The sequence below is a fragment of the Bacillus rossius genome, chromosome 1, assembly GCF_032445375.1.
Source record: "Bacillus rossius redtenbacheri isolate Brsri chromosome 1, Brsri_v3, whole genome shotgun sequence".
Taxonomy (NCBI): domain Eukaryota; kingdom Metazoa; phylum Arthropoda; class Insecta; order Phasmatodea; family Bacillidae; genus Bacillus; species Bacillus rossius.
In genome coordinates, this window is record NC_086330.1 from 377514250 (window position 1) to 377535172 (window position 20923).

General features: G+C 41.0%; 1 protein-coding gene across 3 annotated transcripts in view; it reads right to left on the reverse strand.

Annotated features, from left to right (window-relative positions):
- Nucleotides 1–20923, reverse strand: part of LOC134528558 (transcription factor AP-2-epsilon) — a 387195-nt gene that overhangs the window by 299147 nt on the left and 67125 nt on the right. Inside the window, exon 1 of one of the 3 annotated variants that reach the window (XM_063362289.1) lies at nucleotides 1775–2702. The exons of 1 other annotated variant lie outside the window; for it this stretch is intronic. In XM_063362289.1, the coding sequence (XP_063218359.1) occupies nucleotides 1775–2110 (336 nt within the window). In that variant the 5' untranslated portion in view covers nucleotides 2111–2702. Of the gene's footprint in view, nucleotides 1–1774; nucleotides 2703–20923 lie in introns of those variants that run through there. One more of the 3 variants, XM_063362290.1, reaches the window with a different exon arrangement.

Below are 20923 nucleotides of genomic sequence, written 5' to 3' on the forward strand. Positions count from 1 at the left end.
AGCGCCAACGTCGTTCAAAATAAAAAATTGTACACATTATAGATTGTTTATAAATAATTCCGCGAATGTTGTTTTTTTGAAATCTAAGCGTGTATCTACTGAGACAAGCTTCTTGCAAATATGGACAAAGCTTACCGAAGCGAACCATCCCCAGTACAATATTCTGGCGATAAAGGTCCGTCTACAATTGAAATGTACTAAATTGTATCCGACGGACAGCGATCTCTGATTGGTCCACGTGACTCTCTGACGTCATTGACGACGTGGGCAGTGGTCCGAATCACCCTGGTCCGAATACATCGGTCAACTTGAACTTTTTTTGTCCAAGCATGTGTCCTTTGGTAGCACAGAAGAAGAAAGAACACTCGTGATATTTACGTTTACAGGTTCTCGTTCCAAAATTGTGCTCTTAAAACGGAAACATTTTTGTCACTCTTCGGCTTCCAAAATTTTCGCAAGTTAAGTGAATATTCAAAACGTAGCTGCCTACTCATTCACAATGCATAGAGACCTGCAAAATTCGCGGATTCATTCGGTGATAGGCTAGAATTCAAACACATATACCTCTTAGATAATTTTGCTATTGGCTTATTGTTCATCTGGACGAATCTCAACCAGTTATAAACCCTCAACCAAAGAAGGATCGAATCACAGACAAACCAGCTGAGACGACTTACAAGTCGGCAGCCAATGAACTTGCGTTATTTGCCCGAGTTTACAGGGGTATGTGCAGTCTATCGTGAAGGCCATCGAAACCGCGAATTTCGCAGGTCTCTAACAATGCATGATAACAATAAACAAACGCAATCTAAAAACACTTACTTTGACGTTCAATATTTACTGTGCTCTGGTGACTACTTTAGAAATCAGTAGATTCGGACGTCTCAGTTGTAGACAGGCCAGATTTCCGTGCGACAGTTTGACGTGGTTCACATTGGGATAAGAACACGAACCGCCCACAGTTCTGACTGTTGCAGACGGGCCCTGAAACCACCATCTGTGACGAACATCTGTCCCACGCCTGAGCCGGACCCCCAGGTGGGGATCGCACAAGGCTGGGCTACATTCGCAACAGCACACGCACAACACAGACGTACGAAAATTGAGTGTACGCAATCAGGCAACAGCTGCCACATCGGGAAATATCATACGAACAGCACAGAATGTCGGACAGACTTCTTTTTCTCTGAGCTGTGCGCCGATTTATGTTTGCGGCCAATCAGCGTCAGCGGCATAGAACAACTGGTTTATTTTTTTTATGTGCATTTTAAAACTAATAGTGAAACTAATTCAAATATTTAATTATTAAAAAAAAAAGGGTTGTCTGTATGGTCGGTTTACGGACGATATATTTTACGTGATAACGTCATAAGAAAACATTGATGAAAAATTGAAAATTTTTTAATTTTCGAATATTATTTACAATTTTTTTGCAAATTTAATTTAAATAATTTGTTTTTAATATAATCACGTGAACAATTAGTTAAAAAAAAAGCCCCGCCTTGACCTGTTTGATACTATAGAAGATTTTCTCGGAGGGGGGGTGGGTGGTTGGGACGGTTCTTGCACGCTCGGCTCAGGCAGAACGTGACAATGCGTCGTGCTTTTCCCGTGCGTGCAGGCGGCGTTCATCGATTTATGAGACGTTATCGCGTCAAAATAAAACTGTGATGATTGAAACACTTGAAAGGGAGAGGTGTTGTCGGGGATGGATGGAACTGCTGTGGTTGTGGACGTGCTGTGGACGTGCTACGGACGTGCCGGCAGGCCCTACCTCGGACAGGTCCTCCACCACGCCCTCCGAGTCGAGCTCGGAGCCTCCAGGGTCGTCGTCCAGCAGGGCGAAGGGCAGCTGCGAGGCGCGCTTGCGCGGCGACAGCGCGTCTCCATCCGTGTCCTCGTGCGACGACGGCGAGGCCTTGCGCTTGTGGTGGTGGTTGCGGTGTGGCAGGTGGTTGTTGTTGTTGTTGTTGTTGTGGTTGCTGGCCGGCGCCATGAGGTCGCCGGCCAGGATCGAGTCGCACGACCCGGAGGACGCCCCAGGGCTGTCGGCGAGCGGGCTGAGCCGGGGCGAGCACAGAAGAGACCCGCGGTCGCGGCGGTGCTTCATCGCGCCGGCAGACGTCACGAGCCGCCCGGACCCGGACAGGAGTCCATGTCCACCGCGTGTCCGCGCGACTGACCTGCCGTCCCAGCCCCCTGGTGACTGGACCGCCCCCACGCGAGCCCTAAAGACGCCTGCTCTCCCGTGCGTGCGTCTCCCTCCGCGGGCGATGTTCGACTGTCTCCCGGCGGGGCTGCGGCCGGCGCGCGCGGAGGTCGCCGCCTGGTCCCCGGGGGACAATAACTGCCTAACGAGCGCCGGGCGTTGAGCAGACCCCCTGGTCCTCTTGCACGGAGGGCGGCAACCCGACAGCTTCCAATCCGTCAGCCCGCGAGCATCAGTTCCGCGCGGTCGGCCCGCGGCGACGTCTACCAAAAAGGTTCTTTGCCCGCGCCTTTTTTTTTTTCCGGCCGCCTCCGGGGGGTGCTTTCCGTTTTGTTTATCTTCCGCTCCCGTCACCTCCCTCTTCGTTCGAAGATGGCGTGGACGCGCTCCCGGCTTTCGACGTCGACGCCTGAGGCGGTGTGGCGCTCCGGGAGAGAACCGCTCGCGCGACCGCTACCCCCTGTCCCCCGGGTGTCGCTCGTCGTCGTCCACCCCTGGCGTCGAGACGCCGTCAGCTGCGCCGGAGGCCTGGACCGTCTGTCGCCGCGGCCCGGCGCCCCGAACACTGCGAGGCTCGCCGCAGGAGTGCGGCGCGTCGCTTGGCCCGTTGTCGTCCCGGGCCTGTGGCCTGCTCGCCGCGTCCGCGGCAGACACAGGCACCGCAGGTAGACGCCGTACGCAACCTTGAAATGGCTATCCCGCTCTCTCTCTCTCTCTCTCTCTCTCTCTGTCTCTCTCGAGGGCGCCCCCCGCTTTTGCCTTTCCCCGAGCTTCCATCTCTCTCAATCGCCGTCTTCGTCTCGCAGCTGCGTTCTCGTGTCTCCTCTCCATCTCACCCTTTCTCTCTCTCTCTCTCTCTCTGTCGCTCTCTCGCGCAACGCGTCATTAGCGCCGTCTCCGTCGTATCCGCGGGATGGATTCCGTCGGCGCCCACGGCAAGGGTCAAGCTGACGAATGCAGAGACAAGGAATCCGAACGTACAGCCTCGTGACCGCTCCGTTAGCAAAACAGGCTGTAGGAAGTCCACGCAGCTGTTATAGTTTTACTTTTCATTAAAAGCAAGAGAAAATAAAATTGTTTTTTAGCTTCAAGGTTAACATGTTCATTTATACCAGGTGGCTAGAAAAATAATTAGTCACTCGCATCAAGAATTTTTTTTAAAATGAAATAGTCAGATAACTATATTTCATTCAATAAAATAACATAGCCACATGCCTTTGGCAGAACAGACTCTAATCATCCATTAAAGTTTCAGCTATATTAGCCTACTTTTGTTTTGTAAATAAATTCGATTTCTATCGCCACCTTCGACGCTCCATACCAATAGCATCATTATAGTCATGCTCTAGGTCGTGCACAAATTAAGTAATTAAAGTATATTTTCGAGTAAAAAAAATAGTGATACAACAAATTTAAATCTTACAGAACGAATGGACCAAACTCTGTTTGTATGTAATATTTGATCCAGAGAAACGATTACTTTAGTAGAAGGAAAAATTCTTATTTCAAGTGTTTTTTTTTTAAATAATTGAAAACTCTGCAGTTAGTTTCAGTCATAAAAAAGGAATCTTTACAGTATATTTGTATGTCTACGTACACATAAATCCATACTATTAAGAGGACTCTAGCGACGAGGCAGGTCGGTCAGCCCGCGCGCCGTTAGAGGAAGGGCCGTGATGCAAGTAGCACCCGCCCGTCCATCATCGCTACACACCTAATCACATTAGAAGCGGCGCCTCGCTACCCCCCTTCCCCTTCCCCAGTGCTTTCCCATTGTCGCCCGGGTGAATTTCTCAGTAGCTCTGGAGGGTTCTAAACGTCCACAGAACCCCTGTCTGCGTGAAGGTGGCGTAACTAGGACGTTCTTGTTCGTGAAGCATCGATTGTTCAGTCGGGTTATTCTGATGACGCGACACTTAGAGGGCTACGAGGACTTTCCAGGCAGGCATATATAAAAGGAGAGAGTGGAAAGCGGAGGCCAGTGAAGTTAAGAGTGTGAGTGACTCCTTGGCGAGCGATAGCGGGCGACGAGAGACGGGCCTCGTGTTCGGAGACTGGTGCATCGGGAACCGACGCATCTATGGTGTTGTGTGCGCGGCGGACGCGTGGGCAGTGCGAGGCAGTGCGTAGAGACAGAGGTGCGTGGTAAGAGACGAGAAATAGACTAAGCCACCATCAAGCCGAGTTTAAATGGGGAGAATAGAGTGTAGTTACGATATGTTAAATTATCACAATTTAATCAGTACTAGTGTGCATATTAGCTTATAAATAAAACTGTATTTAATGTATTTGGCTTTCCTTTCGGACCTGTGTTTTCCCACTCGTAACAACACACACATTACGTAGTACTCTTGTCGTCGTGTGTGGTATCGTTTTTTTCCTTGGAAAAAACAACTACAGTACACTTAAAGGAAAACGCGTCTCAAGGCCACTTTCCTACGAATTATATGCCACTCACGAATTAAAAAAAAAAGAAGACAAAATTGGTTTATGATCAACTCGTAATTGAATAGCCACATTCCTTAATTACAGCTAAACCTTACTGCGGTCAGCCTTTTATAACTTATAATTCTATTTTAAGGGTTCGGTATTTATACGCACAAACATTAAGAAAGAAGCACGACAATAAAACTTCATATAGTTTGTGTTTATTAGGTTTTTGAAGAATTTGGTCAAAAGACTCCTTAATTAAATTTTTGTTCAAATAAATTTATTAGTTTGAGTTGTTTTACAAATTTATATGTATTTGTAAATATTTTTATGTTATTGAAAAAATACAATGACTTTTAATAATAACATTGAACAAATAATTTTAAAAAAATTTTAAGTAAATTTTTTAAAATTCTTAACTACATTATGTAGGTTGCCTTGTGCATAGTAAATAGCAAGTTTTGTTGTAAACTAGGGTACGTAAATACTTCTGGATTTTGACTTGTATATTAGTAAAACATTAAAATGCTGATCAATATATGAGACACATGGTTGTCTATACTAATAAAATTAAAAACATCATGTCCATATATAGACATATAGATATGTGTATATATATATATATATATATATATATATATATATATATATATATATTTAGATATATATATATATTTAACCATTAACACGTACTTACTATAAAAAAATTAATTATACATAAAATAGGCTGTTAAATCAAACTGTGAACTTTGTAGGAGCGATTGTATTTTTATTGATATGACTAGAGGCCGGAAAAATTCGCGGATTCATTTCGCGATAGGCTAGGATCAAAATACGCTTACCTTCATGCTGCTTCAGTGATTGGACCACGTTTTATCTGGAGGACTCTGAGCCAATGAAGAACCCTTAACAAAACAAGTATCAAATCACTAACATGCTTTTTGACAGGTCTCAGGAGTTGGTAGCCAATGAGCATGTGGTATTTGTCCAAGTATGTAGATGTTTGTAGAGTCTATCCTAGAGGTCATCGAAATCGCGAATTTTTCCGGTCCCTAGTTGTTACTAGTTCTCATGAAAATTCACACGAAACAAATAAACTGGTTTCAGCACTAGTTGCTCGAATTAAGACGTTAAAACGGGGAACTACCCCCCGGGCGAAAAATTTTCTAAAAAAAAAAAAAAAAATTTCAGAAGAGCTAAATTGATCACTAACCCTCTGCAGGCTAGCTACGGAAATCAGTCTTGTTAAATGATGCGTAAATAAGTATCCCGTGATTTATTTTTTAAGACTTTGCGATGGACGAACACTTGCCAGGGATTTCCTTCCAGCAAGCCAGGTAATTGAAGGGCTGCCCCACGCAGGTCCAAATAGAAAAATTACTTTAATGAGGCTGTGGCTCATTAAAATTTATTCTGACGTGTTTGTATGATGGTGATAGGCTATAATTAAGTACCATAACAGCGCCTGCATTTGCGTGAAAAAAAATAAGTAATGAAAAATATGGCGATAAATTGCAGAAAATTAAACTGGTCAGTTAGATAGATGCCTGCATCTAGCTTGAGACCGGAAAAATTTTCGAGTTTGTCCGACGATAGGCTAGAGTGAAAATGCTTTTACCTTTCTGATTCTTTTGCGATTGCCCATTTCACCCCCTCCCCTTTTTCCCCCCTTTTTGTTTTCTGAAGAGCTTTGCATCAATTACAGTTTCTCAACCAAAGAATTACAGCGTTCCAGGAAAAAAAAACAGTTGTGACGTCATACAAAGTCCACAATCAATGCACAATTTTTTTCCGAAATAAACACAATACTTTTCAGTCCATCCTATAGAGGTCGTTGGACAGAAGGATTTTTCCGGTTCCTAAATGCCGCATGAGCTATAGTTATAGTTAATTACGTTTGTAAAGTTTGTTTCTTAATCAACCATTCAAATCACCTAGCTGATACGGTCTGATAATTATAAAATTTGGAATAATCTTCTTACGTTAACTTGATAGAACTTCATAAGTTCGATAAACTGTTGAAATAAGATTCAACTGTTGTGTCATGTGAATTAGACGTCCTAAAGTACGATAAAACATGTCTTTAGATTTTTTGCTGTTTATTATACGTAAAGAAAAAAATTAGGTACACTGAATTTGATCTTATAAATATTATTTAATATTCACACCTAACAGCAACATATTTTGTGCTTTTGAAACTATTCATGCATGTGCAGTGTTGCATTTTGCATGCGCGTTAGCGAGAGATAGCTAGTTATCAGCGCCGCATCTGCATTTTTACTACATCATATTGATAACGTTATGTCACACGTCCATTAAACATTAAAAAAATGCTTCGTCCTAATTTCATTAGTTAAAATTTAAAATTTTTCTTTAAAGCCATCTGTTTTAACCATTATCACCTTTTCCAAAGAGAGTGGATATGATTTGGAAATCTTGAGAAATTGTCCCTAATGTTAATTAGCATGATATTTTATTAGAAGTGGGATTTGAAGACATGTATGCATATGTTGTAATATTTTCAGCAGGGCGTCTATATAGAGGCATATGAGTTTTGTTGTGAAAATTGATCAAGCCCATTTATAAGTAGAAACGATGCTATAGAACTCATTCCGACATTTGTGGTCTGATGCTACAATTTTAACAAATTTTCAGTATTTTCAGTCGGATCACTTATCACTAGAGACCCGTGAATTTCGCGAAATCAATTACCTTCAGGATAGACTCCAATATCCTCTACACACTCGGGCAAATGCCGACTGTTCATTAGCTGTTGACTTGTGAGTCGTCTGGACTGGGTGGCCTGTGATTCGACACTTCTATGAGTGAGGGTCTCTAATTGCCCCTCAGTCCTCCAGATTAACAGAGAACCAATGACAGAAGCAGCACTAAGGTATAATTATTTGAATTTTAGCATAACACGAAATGAATCTGCGAAATCACGGGTCTCTACTTATCACTAGAGACCTGTAAAATTCACGATTTCAAACCCCTAAAGGATAGACCCCATGATCCTCTATGCACTCGTGCAAATTACATCTGCTGATTGGTTACCGACTCGTAACACCTGTTGACAGGAATGATCGTGATTAGCTAATTCTTCTGTTAAAGATTTTTCATTGGCCCAGAGTCCTTCAGATAAACTGTGGCCCAATCACTGAAGCAAAATAATGTCAAAAGTATTTGGACTCTATCCTATCGCGAAATGAATCCGCGAATTTTACAGGTCTCTACTATCACTCATCCAACAGACAGAAAAATTTGTTTCCCACAAAGATGAAAGCAACAGCTTATTTCTCGGTATTCCGCATTTGGTGGGAGAAATTTCATGAATGTGACGGAAGTCAAGAAACGGAAATGTGTAACAACCACAGATTTGCCATCTGTGGTGGATGGCGCGAACCAAAGTTCACAAAGACAAATGAAAACTTTATAGTATTAACGGTTTAATGAATTCTAACAAGATGTGCAGCATTTTCATAAAAGTACTTGTCCAAAATCAGGGCAAAAATAAGGGTTAAATATTTTTTTTGTAAGTATTTATCGCTTTTATCGGAGCCTTTTCATTACATTGTTTAAAATATTGGTCTGATAATAAATAGAGACCGGAAAAATTCGCGTATTCTTTTCACGATATGCTAGAATCCAAACAACTGTGCCTTTATATTGCTTCTGCGATTGGCTTACAGTTTATCTGAAGGACTTTGAGCCAATGGAAATCCTTCAACCAAAAAAAGTATCGAATCACAAGCGTCCCAGTTGACACGTGTCACAAGTCAGTAACCAATGAGCAGGTGGCATTTTCCTGAGTGTGTTTGAGATTGTGGAGTGTCCTAGAGGTCATCGAAAGCGCGAATTTTTCCGGTCTCTACATATCTGGCGAGTAATGAAAGACTCGCTGTTTACTTTTTTATTTTTTATTTTTAGTAATAGAACATTGTCTATACTTATGATGTATGTTATCTGGCCGAAAACCAAGATAATCACAGTTTTATTGAAATTTCGCTGGACTCTACGTGATTATTGCTCACTTGTTGATCTGGAGACTTCGTATGGATACTACTCATGAAATAGCCGCTAAATTGCTCAATGTGGAGCAGCTGTAGTTAAAGTTGTAAGAAAACTACGTGCCGATTCAAGGCCAGAAGTTACGCGAACCCAGGTTCCCGGAGATGTTTATTCGCCGGCGGAAAGAAACAAAGCGACATGTGCGTGGGTATATTATACGCTGTAGTAAATCGGTCACGAAAGGTGGGGATTAACATCCGCTGAGTGAGACTAATGATATATTACGTGCGGGTACGACACTTTGATGTTGCGTGTTGCACAAGCCACAACAACCTAATAATACAGGAGGAGGGTTTCAAGAAGAGTGCATACCACTAATTAAAGAATTTAGTGTCCCTCAAATCCACGTAGGTATGAATGCTACCGTAAAATAGTCCATAACTGGATACAGTAGTTGAGAATGACCAGTTGTATGCCAGATAAAGCTATTTTGTATGTAAATAGATTATCCAACAACCTTCCAAATCAGTAGCAGAATTCGGGAATGCGATGAGTAGGCGTACGTCCTTAAATATTTATTTTGCATCACCATGGCTCTACGCTATAATTAGGGACCCGAAAAATTCGCGGGTTCAATGACCTGTAGGATGAACTCCATAGTTATACGTACACTCGGTCAAATGCCACCCACTCATTGGTTGCTGTCATGTGAGGCGTCCCAACGTAGCAGACTGTGATTCGATAAAGCTTTGGTTGGGTGTTTCTCATTGGCCCAGAGTCATCCAGGTGAGTTGTGAGCCAATAGCAGAGGCAGCACTGAGGTATAACTATTTGTATTTTAGCCTATCGCGAGATGAATTCAGGAATTTTTCCGGTCTCTAGTAATACATAATAGGTAGGGGCAGGTATTTTTCGCGAAAGGATCTAAACGCATATTAGACTGAAACAAGGTATACCCGCACCTGTGGTTTCTTCCTTGTGATTGGCGGCCGTCTGCGAGAGACGTCGTTGCCTTATTTGACAGAGCCATTCAGGACGCGTTTGCTTTCACGTTGAATTGTTGTGATTGGTGTTGTTACAATCGATGTGTATCTGGGAGAAACTCGCCCAATCACGAAACACAGAATATGCTACGGTGTTTTAACTTTCAGCTAGTCTCGAACTCTTTTCGCGAAATCTACATGCCCCTACTAATAGGTAGAGGCCGGAAAAATTCGCGGATTCATTTCGCGATAGGCTAGGATCAAAATACGCTTACCTTCATGCTGCTTCAGTGTTTGGACCACGTTTTATCTGGAAGACTGAGCCAATGAAGAACCCTTGACAAAACAAGTATCAAATGACTAACATTCTTTTTGACAGGTCTCAGGAGTTAGTAGCCAATGAGAAGGTGGTATTTATCCAAGTATGTAGATGTTTGTAGAGTCTATCCTAGAGGTCATCGTAATCGCGAATTTTTCCGGTCCCTGCTAATAGGTAGGTATGTCTGATAGTGTAATAACCTTGGGTTTCAGTCCCAATGAGTTCAAAGTTTCACAGCATAAAAATTAATATTGCTTGTGGCTGCATTATGATGACTTTTCTTTAATAGCAATGATAACTTGCGTCGTTAAAAAAACTGTTGCATTATTTGAATGACAATGCAAGATTGATTTTGCTGTAAATAAATACACACAATTACATTATTGTCAAGCATAATTTTTTCTTGCAGCAACATAGACTTAGCAGAAGCTGCTGTCTTACCAGACCCTTCGCTGTCGCAAATGTAGTGGTTTCGTAGTGCATTACGTGATTTATATATAAAAAAGCCATTTTTTAATTTTGGTTTTTCGGTTTTTACTAATTGCAGAATTTAAATAAAGAAATTTTCCCGAAAAAAGATTAGAAAGCAATAATTTGTATTACCCAAACCCATCCGCGGAAACACAGAAAATGAACTTCTATTGAGTAAAAATGACAATAATTAGCGAAAACTTAAATTATGAACAGTAGTAGCATGACCTTTTACAAATATCTAGCGACAGAATTTGCTACGAAAAATACAATGCAATATAGTCTATCTATTTTATATTGTATTTATCTTAGGCAATTTAAACATCAGTGTTTATTAATATAATAGATATGTATCTTTTTATGTTTAGTTTGAAGTTATTCAGAAAAAAACTGATTGCAGTGTGAATTGTAGCTAGATATACTTACGGTAATTCATTTGGCCACAAGCTAAAATGCGAAATTGATTTCTTGCACTGTGTTCATGATTGGACAGCAGTTATTTGGACACGCCCCTCTACGACCGTGAGCCAACGATGCCCGGCTAGGAGTTGAGTGAGCGAATCAGGAATGCAGACTAACAAGAACAAAAAAATCGGCCAATGTAAATTGCCGGCAAGAGCAAACATTAGGCTTTGAAATTTAGCCTGGCACCAGACGAACTCACGAAATTGCTGCGGTCGCTAGCAATCAGTAGAGACTGGAAAAATTCGCGATTTCGATGACCTCTAGGATCGACTCCACAACCCCCTATATACTCAAGCAAATGCCACCTGCTCATTGGCTACTGACTCGTGACACCTGTCAACTGGGACGCTTGCGATTCGATACTTTTTTGGTTGAAGGTTTTCCATTGGCTGAAAGTCCTTCAGATAAACTGTAAGCCAATCAGAGAAGCAATATATAGGTACAGTTGTTTGGATTCTATCATATCGTGAAATGAATCCGCGAATTTTTCCGGTCTCTAGCAATGAGAGAACGGGAAAATACACGGAATTTTTTTCTTGATCGTCCAAATTCAATACATGTAGGCCTACCTTTATGCTGATTTTTCTATTGGCCCACTGTTCATCTAGATGACTCTGCGCTAGAGACCAGAAAAATTCACGAATTAATTTCGTGATAGGCTAATATACAAATAGTTATACCTCAGTGCTGCCTCTGACATTGGCTCACAACTCACCTGGATGAATCTGGGCCAATGAAAAACACCCAACCAAAGCTTTATCGAATCACAGGCTGCAACTTTGGGACGTCTCACAAGACAGCAGCCAATGAGTGGGTGGCATTTGACCGAGTGTACGTAGAACTATGGAGTTCATCCTGCAGGTCATTGAATCCGCGAATTTTTCCGGTCCCTATTTATAGGGAATGGAAAAATACGCGTATTCAATGACCTTCAGGATAGATTCCACGATCCTGTGCATACTCGGGCAAACGTCACCTCTTCATTGGCTACTGACTTGTGAGGCATCTCAACTGGGAGACTCGTGATTCGACACACTGCTTTGACGGAGGGTCTATAATTGGCCCACAGTCCTCCAGGTTAACAGTGAACCCAATAGCAGAAATTGCATAAAGGTACAATTATTTGCGTTTTAGCATATCGCGAAATTAATCCGCGAATTTCTCCTGTCCCTAGTTATTTACGTGGAATAACAAAGCGGAGACGCTGCCCGGGAAATGGAAGGCGTCAAAATGGCGGCCGGAGTCGCGCGCTCTTGGGTTGACGTGTGGCCAGCGTGCGGATGCGCCGCAAGACCTCCCCTCCCCCGGCCGCAGTGCGCGCGGCCAGCACGTGCACTGCGCGCGAGCCTCCCCATTGGCCGGCCGCCGCCCGCCCGGGCGCGCTATTGGCCGGCGGTCACGCGGGCCGGAGAGCACACCGCGCGCACAAAGGTTTGACCGGCGCGGCTCGCGCAGTCGGCGCAGGCCTGCCCGTGCAAGGGGCGCGGTTACACGGAACTCTGAACTACTCTTCAGGTGAACAGGTTCAAGTAAAGGGGTGTGCCTCCCATTTCAGGTCAACATTTTATATTTACAGATGAACGCGTAGACTTTTTCAATTGTTTAACTTTCACGAAATGAAAAATATATACAGCACAAACATTTTGCATAATTAGCTGCCAAATAAGGAGAAATTAATTTAATGCTGAACTGAAACTTTTTAGGTTTAACTGCAATGCCACTGGCTATTCAAGAAATGGTTTGAATTTCTTTCAGAAAATATTTATTTATTTTATTTGGCATTTAAAAATTCTCAAATTTTTTACGATTTTGACAGCCAAGAAACATAAATGGGTTTTTGTGATATAAATGCATACCATATCATGAAGTAGCCAGTGGCATTGCAGTTAAACCTAAAAAAAAATTCAGTTCTGCAATAAATGAAATTCTCCTTTTTTGTACAACCCAAAAACGTTAAAAATGTAACTTTGGCAGCTAATTATGCGAAAAGTATGCGCTGTATATATTTTTAATTTCGTGAACGTTAAACAATTGAAATAGTCTAAAAGGTGATCATTGATTAATATAAATATAAAATCATGACCTGAAATGGGAGGCACCCCCTTAACATGCTTTCAAATGCCAAAATGTACGGTTAAAATGCAGTTGGTATGAAGTGTGTCCAACTCCAAAACAGAAAGTCCAATGTCATCGAGTGAATATGGTGTTGAGCAAGTGTAGGCCTAGCTCTGTTAAAGAATTACAGTCAGCATCAACTTAAAAAAAAACACTAAAAAATTTACTTGTTAGTTCTTTTTTAATGCAGTCGGTAAAATACTACACGAAAATATGCAAGGAACATTCCCCATCTTGCATTGTTCTCAAAGGACTCTTTATACTCTCGATACTAAACAGCCATTCGAGGCTTATGTAGAAGGGATTTCGTTCTGAAATACTTTGCCATCCTGTTTAGGTTGAATGAGAAATGGCCTCGAACGAAACATGTTCAGACTTGTGTAACCTCACACGAAAGTAAAAAATGTTTACCACACCCTTACAGCGGAATCTGAAACCATGTTTGTTACGACATGTGTCGCTATCTTTTGGGTGGCCCCATAACCACTAGCAAAAAAAATTGGTTGGGAGGTTCAAATCCAAAGTGTTACGTTTATTATTTTAATTTATCTACTAGGTGACTAATTACCTAGCAATAGAGGTTTAAACTGTGCGAGAAACAGTTAAAGCTGTTTTTGCAAAAAAAAAAAAAAAAAAAAAAAAAAACATGTTGTATATAAATTAGCAAGAGATCCAAATATCTGGTTTGCCACACCCCAAAATATGTGGCTACTAAAATAAAATGAATTTAATTTTCACTGGTTTGTTTGCCTGATAATAACTGTTGCATTACTTCTCGCAATCAGTGTAATTTAGGGACCGGAAAAATTCGCGGTTTCAATAGCCTTCAGGATAGACTGCACATTCCCCTGTACACTTGGGCAAATAACGCCAGTTCATTGGCTGCTGACTTGTGAGTCGTCTCAGCTGGTTTGTCTGTGATTCGATCCTTCTTTGGTTGAGGGTTTATAATTTGTTGATATTCGTACAGACGAACAGTAAGCCAATAGCAAAATCATCTGAAAGATGTATGTATTTGACTTCTAGCCTATCGCCGAATGAATCCGCGAATTTTTCCGGTCTCTAGCTCTCGGCAAACACCAGCACGAAGTCCAACCGGTCGCCGACCAGGGCCGGTCCAGTGTAAGCAATCCCGCCGCAACAATCCATCCTCATTTGTCTTGGTCACGTGTAAAAAAAATACTAACATATCACTGTTAGCGTGATTGTATCTTGTCTGTTTGTTCACTTGCGCTCATGTGATGGCATAAATGGACAGTTAGCAAATGTATGTTGTTTTTTTTATAAATTACTTTTTTAACTGAACTCTAGCTTTCAGTGCATGGAAACAAATAATCACGGCTACTAACATTTATCTCATTTTATTTTAACATGCAGATTAAGTGAACAATAATAAACTCACATAGTTGAATTTCTTAGAAACACATACTTGAAATAATCAAAAACGTATTTGATAGGTAGAGGCTGGAAAAATTCGCGATTTCGATGACCTTCAGGATAGACTGCATAGTCCTCTGTATACTCGGGTAAATAACGTCAGTTCATTGGCTGCTGAGTTGTGAGTAGTCTCAATTGGTTTGCCTGTGATTCGGTTCTTCTTTGGTTGAGGGTTTCTCATTGGCCCAGAGTCGTCCAGATGAACAGCGAGCCAATGCTACATCAGCTTTACGGTACGTGTAGTAAAATTTTAGCCTATCGCGAAATGAATCCACAAATTTTTCTTGCTTCTATTGTTTGGTAAAACCACAAATAATGTGGTGAGAAATTTTTTTTTTTTAAATTTCAGACAAACAAGATACATTTTATTTCATTTAAAGTAACATAATACGTATCTATTTGTGGTACATTTAACTATGTTTAATATGTTATTCTAGTATTTTGATAATGGCACCCTTGTTACTGCAAGAAATTCAAAACGTTTATATTTAAGAACGAGCAGTCTAAATAATTATCACAAGTTAGTACACTTTCACCCACAATTATAAGTGGTGAAATCCAAAACACTATACAATCTTACCGCCAGATTAATATCAAAATATTCTTCGAAGTTTAAGACTCAATTATTAATTAATCTAGCAGACTAACCTCTGGAATTATCTTTGAAAGATTTGTGCAGTGAGAGTGCATGACTTGATGTAAGCTTTTGGACATACGCCATTGTTAAGTACATGTATGTCTGTAGAAGAAAACTACAAAAAAAAAAGAGTCGCAACTGTGTTTTCGTACCATGTGCGTCTCTGCATGAGGACGGGAGCAGATAGCAGTTCCCGAAACGTCGCTTGTTTCTGTTTTAGAAAACTGTTGTGTTTGTTTCGTCTTTTCGTTTTGTCGTGTTTTTGTCTCACTTTGACTGTTGTACTGAATTTTTTTGGGTTGAATATTTTTGTGCTGTCATCATTTGTGGGGGTTTTTTCGTTCTCATTTGTTTTTGGAAAACGTTTGTGTTTGTTTCGTATTTTCCTTTTGTCGTGTTTTTGTCTCGTTTCGACTGTTGTGCTGAATTTTTTGGGTTCATTATTTTTGTGCTGTCATCATTTGTGGTTTTTTTTCGTTCTCTTAGTCCATTTTTCTTTGTTTTTTCTTTGTTTGTTGACCATATTCCTGTTATGGAATATTATGTGCTGTTTATATCCTGTTGACAACATCAATTATTTTTTGCATAATTTGTGTTTTTGTCATTTGTGTTTTTTGTAGTTTTCTTCTACAGACATACATGTACTTAGCAATGGCGCATGTCCAAAAGCTTACATCAAGTAACCTCTGGAATGGCCTAATTACGGGGCATGCATAATACTGATGATATAGCGTTATACTATTTCGCGCGCGAAACATTAACTTTGGTTGGACTGAGGGTGTTCAGTAAGACACAGGTTAGAATTCCGAGTCCGGTCGTTCTGGTTTCTGTTTTCCATAAACCCCCCCCCCCCCCAATTCCTCTAAATAACTACAGGAAAATGTTGGGATGGTTACTTACTGTAAAAACATTCACCATCATTGGGTGTCATCGTCACCGAGACGTTATAAGTAAAGACTGGAAAAATTCGCGCTTTCGATGACCTCTAGGATAGACTCCACAATCCTCTACACACTCAGGCAAATGCCACCTGCTCATTGGCTACTGACTCGTGACACCTGTCAACTGGGACGCTTGCGATTCGATACTCTATTTGGTTGAAGGTTTTCCATTGGCTCAAAGTCCTTCAGATAAACTGTAAGCCAATCACAGAAGCAATATAAAGGTAAAGTTGTTTGGATTCTAGCATATCGTGAAATGAATCCTCGAATTTTTCCGGTCTCTATTTATAAGCGCGAACGAAAAAAAAAAAAAAATAATTCACTGAGTTCGTCGTCTGAAGGGAATTGAAATCACTGGACGCAAGCGGTGATCCAAAGACACTCCTCCGGTGAAATTTTGTTGTAGGCGGCGCCCCTGTCAGGGTGCGCGGGGGTCTTGCGACTGCCTCACGTAAGCCACAATCTGGCGGCTAAATGATGGTCGCAGAGCCGGCGAATAATACTACCACAAAACCCTCCCCCCCCCCTTTTCAACCTTCCCGATCACCGTCGCAACCGAACCCTCACATGCCTGCACACCACATACACGCCACAAATAATGGGTGATAGAGGGAGAGAAGTGTGGAAGTGGGGGGGGGAGGGAAAACACTTATATTACCCCCCCCCCCTCTTCTTAACCCTTCTAGCTAGTTTTCTGATATCATCGTGACGGCACATAGAGAACCAACTAAACTGCCCACCAGATTCTCTCTCTCTCTCTCTCTCTCTCTCCCCCTCCCCTCGTGGTACACACACCCCGGACCACCCTGCCCAGCGACAATCAGCATCAATCAGCCTCGTCGAACACTCCGCATGTCTCCTGCACGATCAGCACACGAGGCGGTCCTCCGCACTCGAACATGATCACCGGTTCCACTTCCGACACTTCCGATAATTTAAGTCCAGGATCAAGAACCTTTTCCTCCAGTATAACCAGAGCAGAAGGAAAAAAAAAAAAAAACACCTTCTTCTTTCGGCGAGCGAAGCTATAACAACAATCTGCCTCTAAATTTACAAGGGTAGCCTACTCATTTACAGGCAAATAAAATAACCTTTTTGAGATGTTTTTTTTTGACGTGATAACGTCTTATAAATCGATGAATGCCGGCTGCGCGCACGAAAAATTGTCACGTTCCGCCTGAGCCGAGTGTGCAAGAACCGGCCCAACCACCGTGCGAGAAAATATTCTATAATATCAAACAGGTTAAAGCTGGGCTTTCTAAATAATTGTTCGTGATTATATTCAAACATATATTTAAATTTAATTAGCAAAAAACTGTAAGTAATATTTGAAAATTAAAAAGTATGCAATTTTTTATCAATGTTTTCTTATGGCGTTATCACGTAAAATTATCGTCCGTAAACCGACTTTACAGACAACACCCTTTTTATCTTTCTCTCGACGGATATTTGTGTCATTGTCAATAAATAGAGACCGGAAAAATTCGCGGATTCATTCGGCGATAGGCTAGAAGTCAAATACATATATCTTTTAGATGATTTTGCTATTGGCTTACAGTTCATATAGACGAATCTCAACCAATTATAAACCCTCAAGCAAAGAAGGATCGAATCACAGAAAAACCAGCTGAGACGACTTACAAGTCAGCAGCCAATGAACAGGCGTTATTCGCCCGAGTGTACAGGGGAATGTGTAGTCTATCCTGAAGGCCATTGAAACCGCGAATTTTTCCGGTCTCTACAAATCATATAACAACTGCGAAAATTTCATCCAGCAAAGTGGTGCATAATTTAATTTGAACATGTGATTAAAATTTAAAGGTTTTAGATAGCTCAGACCTAAAATAAACTTTGATTACTTTACATAATATAAAACATATCTGAGGTTATCTGGCAAAATTTATTTGATGGAGAAAAAAAATTTGCCATTTATCGAACAATATTACCCATCCAACTCGTATTTTCAAATATATTTTGAGACAAAAAATTTTGACTTTGCGACTGGACCTTAAGGGATGCTTCCCTGTCCTTGATTGGTCCGATGAGAATGCGTTGCTGTATACCAGTGAACGTCCAGGATTCATTTACAAGTGTAAAGAAAATTACAGTAACTATTTTGAGAAACACATCGACCCGAAATACAGACGAGTTTCAATCGAAGCGAATGAACTCACGCTCGTACATTGGCCAATCACATCCCACCTGACGGCGGGGTTGCCCTGCGGTTGGGTCATTCAAAATTCTGTGACGTCGTCATTGGTTTCTTGTCCTCGTGGGGCGCGGCAAAAAAAAAAAAAAAAAAATACGCGCGTTCCAGACCTTCTCCCCAAAATAACGTAATTTACGAGAACAGGTGAATGGTCGGAGGTTACATCCACGACCGAAACCCGGTTCCCCTTTAACGCGTCTGTAATTGGCGGGCCGATAATTCCCGAGTCAAAAGTTCAGAGTCGCGTCAGAGGACGGAGCCCATCAGCTGCCTAACATACCGCCGCTCTGGACCATTCCCCCGGGTTTGTAACTCATGCGGATCGCCTTCACCCCCCTCCCTACCTACTACTCGTACTCGGACGTGAAAGCATGGCGGGCTAGGGAGAGGGGAGGGGGAAACACAAATAACGCCCGCCCGGGACAGTTAAGGCGCGCATGATCTGTCCGGCGGAGCGATAAGCCCGCCGCTGGCTCGCGTGAAGACGGCAAAGACGTCACCTCTTGCGAGGCAGGTCGTCCAGGTGTGGGCCCGATCCTCCACGCAGCCGGCCAAGGCATCGGCTGCAGTATTTCACAGTCGAGGGCGATAGAGGCGCCGCGCGCAACACCGGCGCTTGTCTGCCGAGCGAACTGCGTCTGTGCTGTTCGCCAGCGAGCAGTTAACTGACCTCGTGACAAGAAAAGAACCTAACTACAAAAAAAAAAAGAAAGGGAAATTTGTCTGTAAAGTCGGTTTACGGACGATAATTTTATGTGATAACGTCATAAAAAACATTGATGGAAAAATTGCATACTTTTTAATTTTCAAATATTATTTACAGTTTTTTTGCAAATTTAAATTTAAATAATTAGGTATGTTTAAATATAATCACGGACAATTAATTATAGAAATAAACTGAAATCAAATCAATGTCAATAAATTGTTAATTTTGAAATGACGAAATTGGACAAATAAATCAAATTTTTTAAATTGCTGCTTTTAAAAAGCCATCCTAAACCTCTTTGATATTATAGAAGATTTTCTCGCACGGTGGTTGGCCGGTTATTGCACGCTCGGTTCAGCCAGAACGTGACAATGAGTTATGCTTTTTCGTGCGTGCAGCCGGCGTTCATCGATTTATACGACGTTATCATATCACGTCAAAAAATACAAACAAAGATTTTTCGAAAGCGCATAAGTACAAAATTCAAAATATCATCAAAATATTCTCATCGACATAAAATTTGATTTTCAAATTTAAACTAAACTTTCTGAGATGTTAGCTTTTTTTTTAGTAATTAGAAGCATAGTTATTCGTAATGCACCTAAGGCTCCCATTGAAAAAACGATTGATATAACATACACTTTCGTTTAATAATTAAGGCGTGCATGTAGCTGTATTTCAAAAGTTACTCTATTGATACACTTCCAATTTCTATTTTATTCACATCTCTATGGAGTAGGATAATATTTGTGCATCATGATACACTTGTCTCCAAGGTATACATATATCTTTGGCGTTACAGAGTCAGTGAGTCAGTGATGACCGTGACTAAATATAGGATATTTATTTATTGGATTTATATACTTCTTTAGACGCGTTATAAAAAAAATGACGTGAGTGAATGTTTAGCTACAATACGCGCGCACCACGCAACGAAATTTTCACAGAATGATAAAACGGCTACATACATATAAAAATTATTTTTAAAACTTATACTTTAGTCTTTGTTATCGAATACTGGTCCATACAATTAAAAAAATATTTATCATTAATATTAATGAATGAAACAGTGTTAATAAACTTTTCCAAGTGTAATTGTGTAAGTGAGGATATGTTCCCGAATGTATAATTTATTTGCATTACAAATTATTACATTAATATTTTTATACAACCAAACAAATTAAAATAGATAATCTGCATGTTCATTGTTTTTAATTATTAATTAAAAATTAAACTGGATTATTTTTACTAAATAAAATAATTAATTTTGTGCATGTGTTTATATTAATATATAATTCTGCGCATTTTTTTTCAATTTTTTGATTTGATTTAATTTTTAATATCACTCCAGTCCTTGCATTAATTTATTTCTACTAATTATTTACATTTATCACGCCAAGAAGTGTAACTTCTAACGCACGTAGCTACATAAGTACATGCACATTTTTTTTTTTTTTTTCATTTTTTAAGTGTTGCATGCCTACCAAGACCCTAGGACTTCATCGGCGGGCACGACACATGCATGCAAGGACATGAATAGTTGCTGCAAGCATGGACCCCCCCCCCCCCTAATTCCTTTACCACGGATGCCGAAAGAGGACAAGCACTGTGCCCACGAGACTGGACAGCACATTTAGGGTGAGTGAGCAGCACACTCTCAGTGACCAAAACGGAACAAGACAGATACAAACATATAGGTACAACGAACACAAAGACACAAAAATAAACACAAAACTTCAAAATTAATATAACATCGTGCTAGAATAATTACTACAATAATAAACAGTAAGACAAAAAACAAACAAAAAAACAAAGAATGACCAAAGAATCATCGCTTTCGACGGAAAAGTCCGGAAACTCCCACCCATATTATGGGCAGGTATTTTTCGCGAAAAAAAATCCGAACGACCATTAGACTGCAACAAGGTATGCACATGTCAAATGTTTCTTCCTTGCAATTGGAGGCCGCCTGCAAGAGAAACAATTGCCTTAT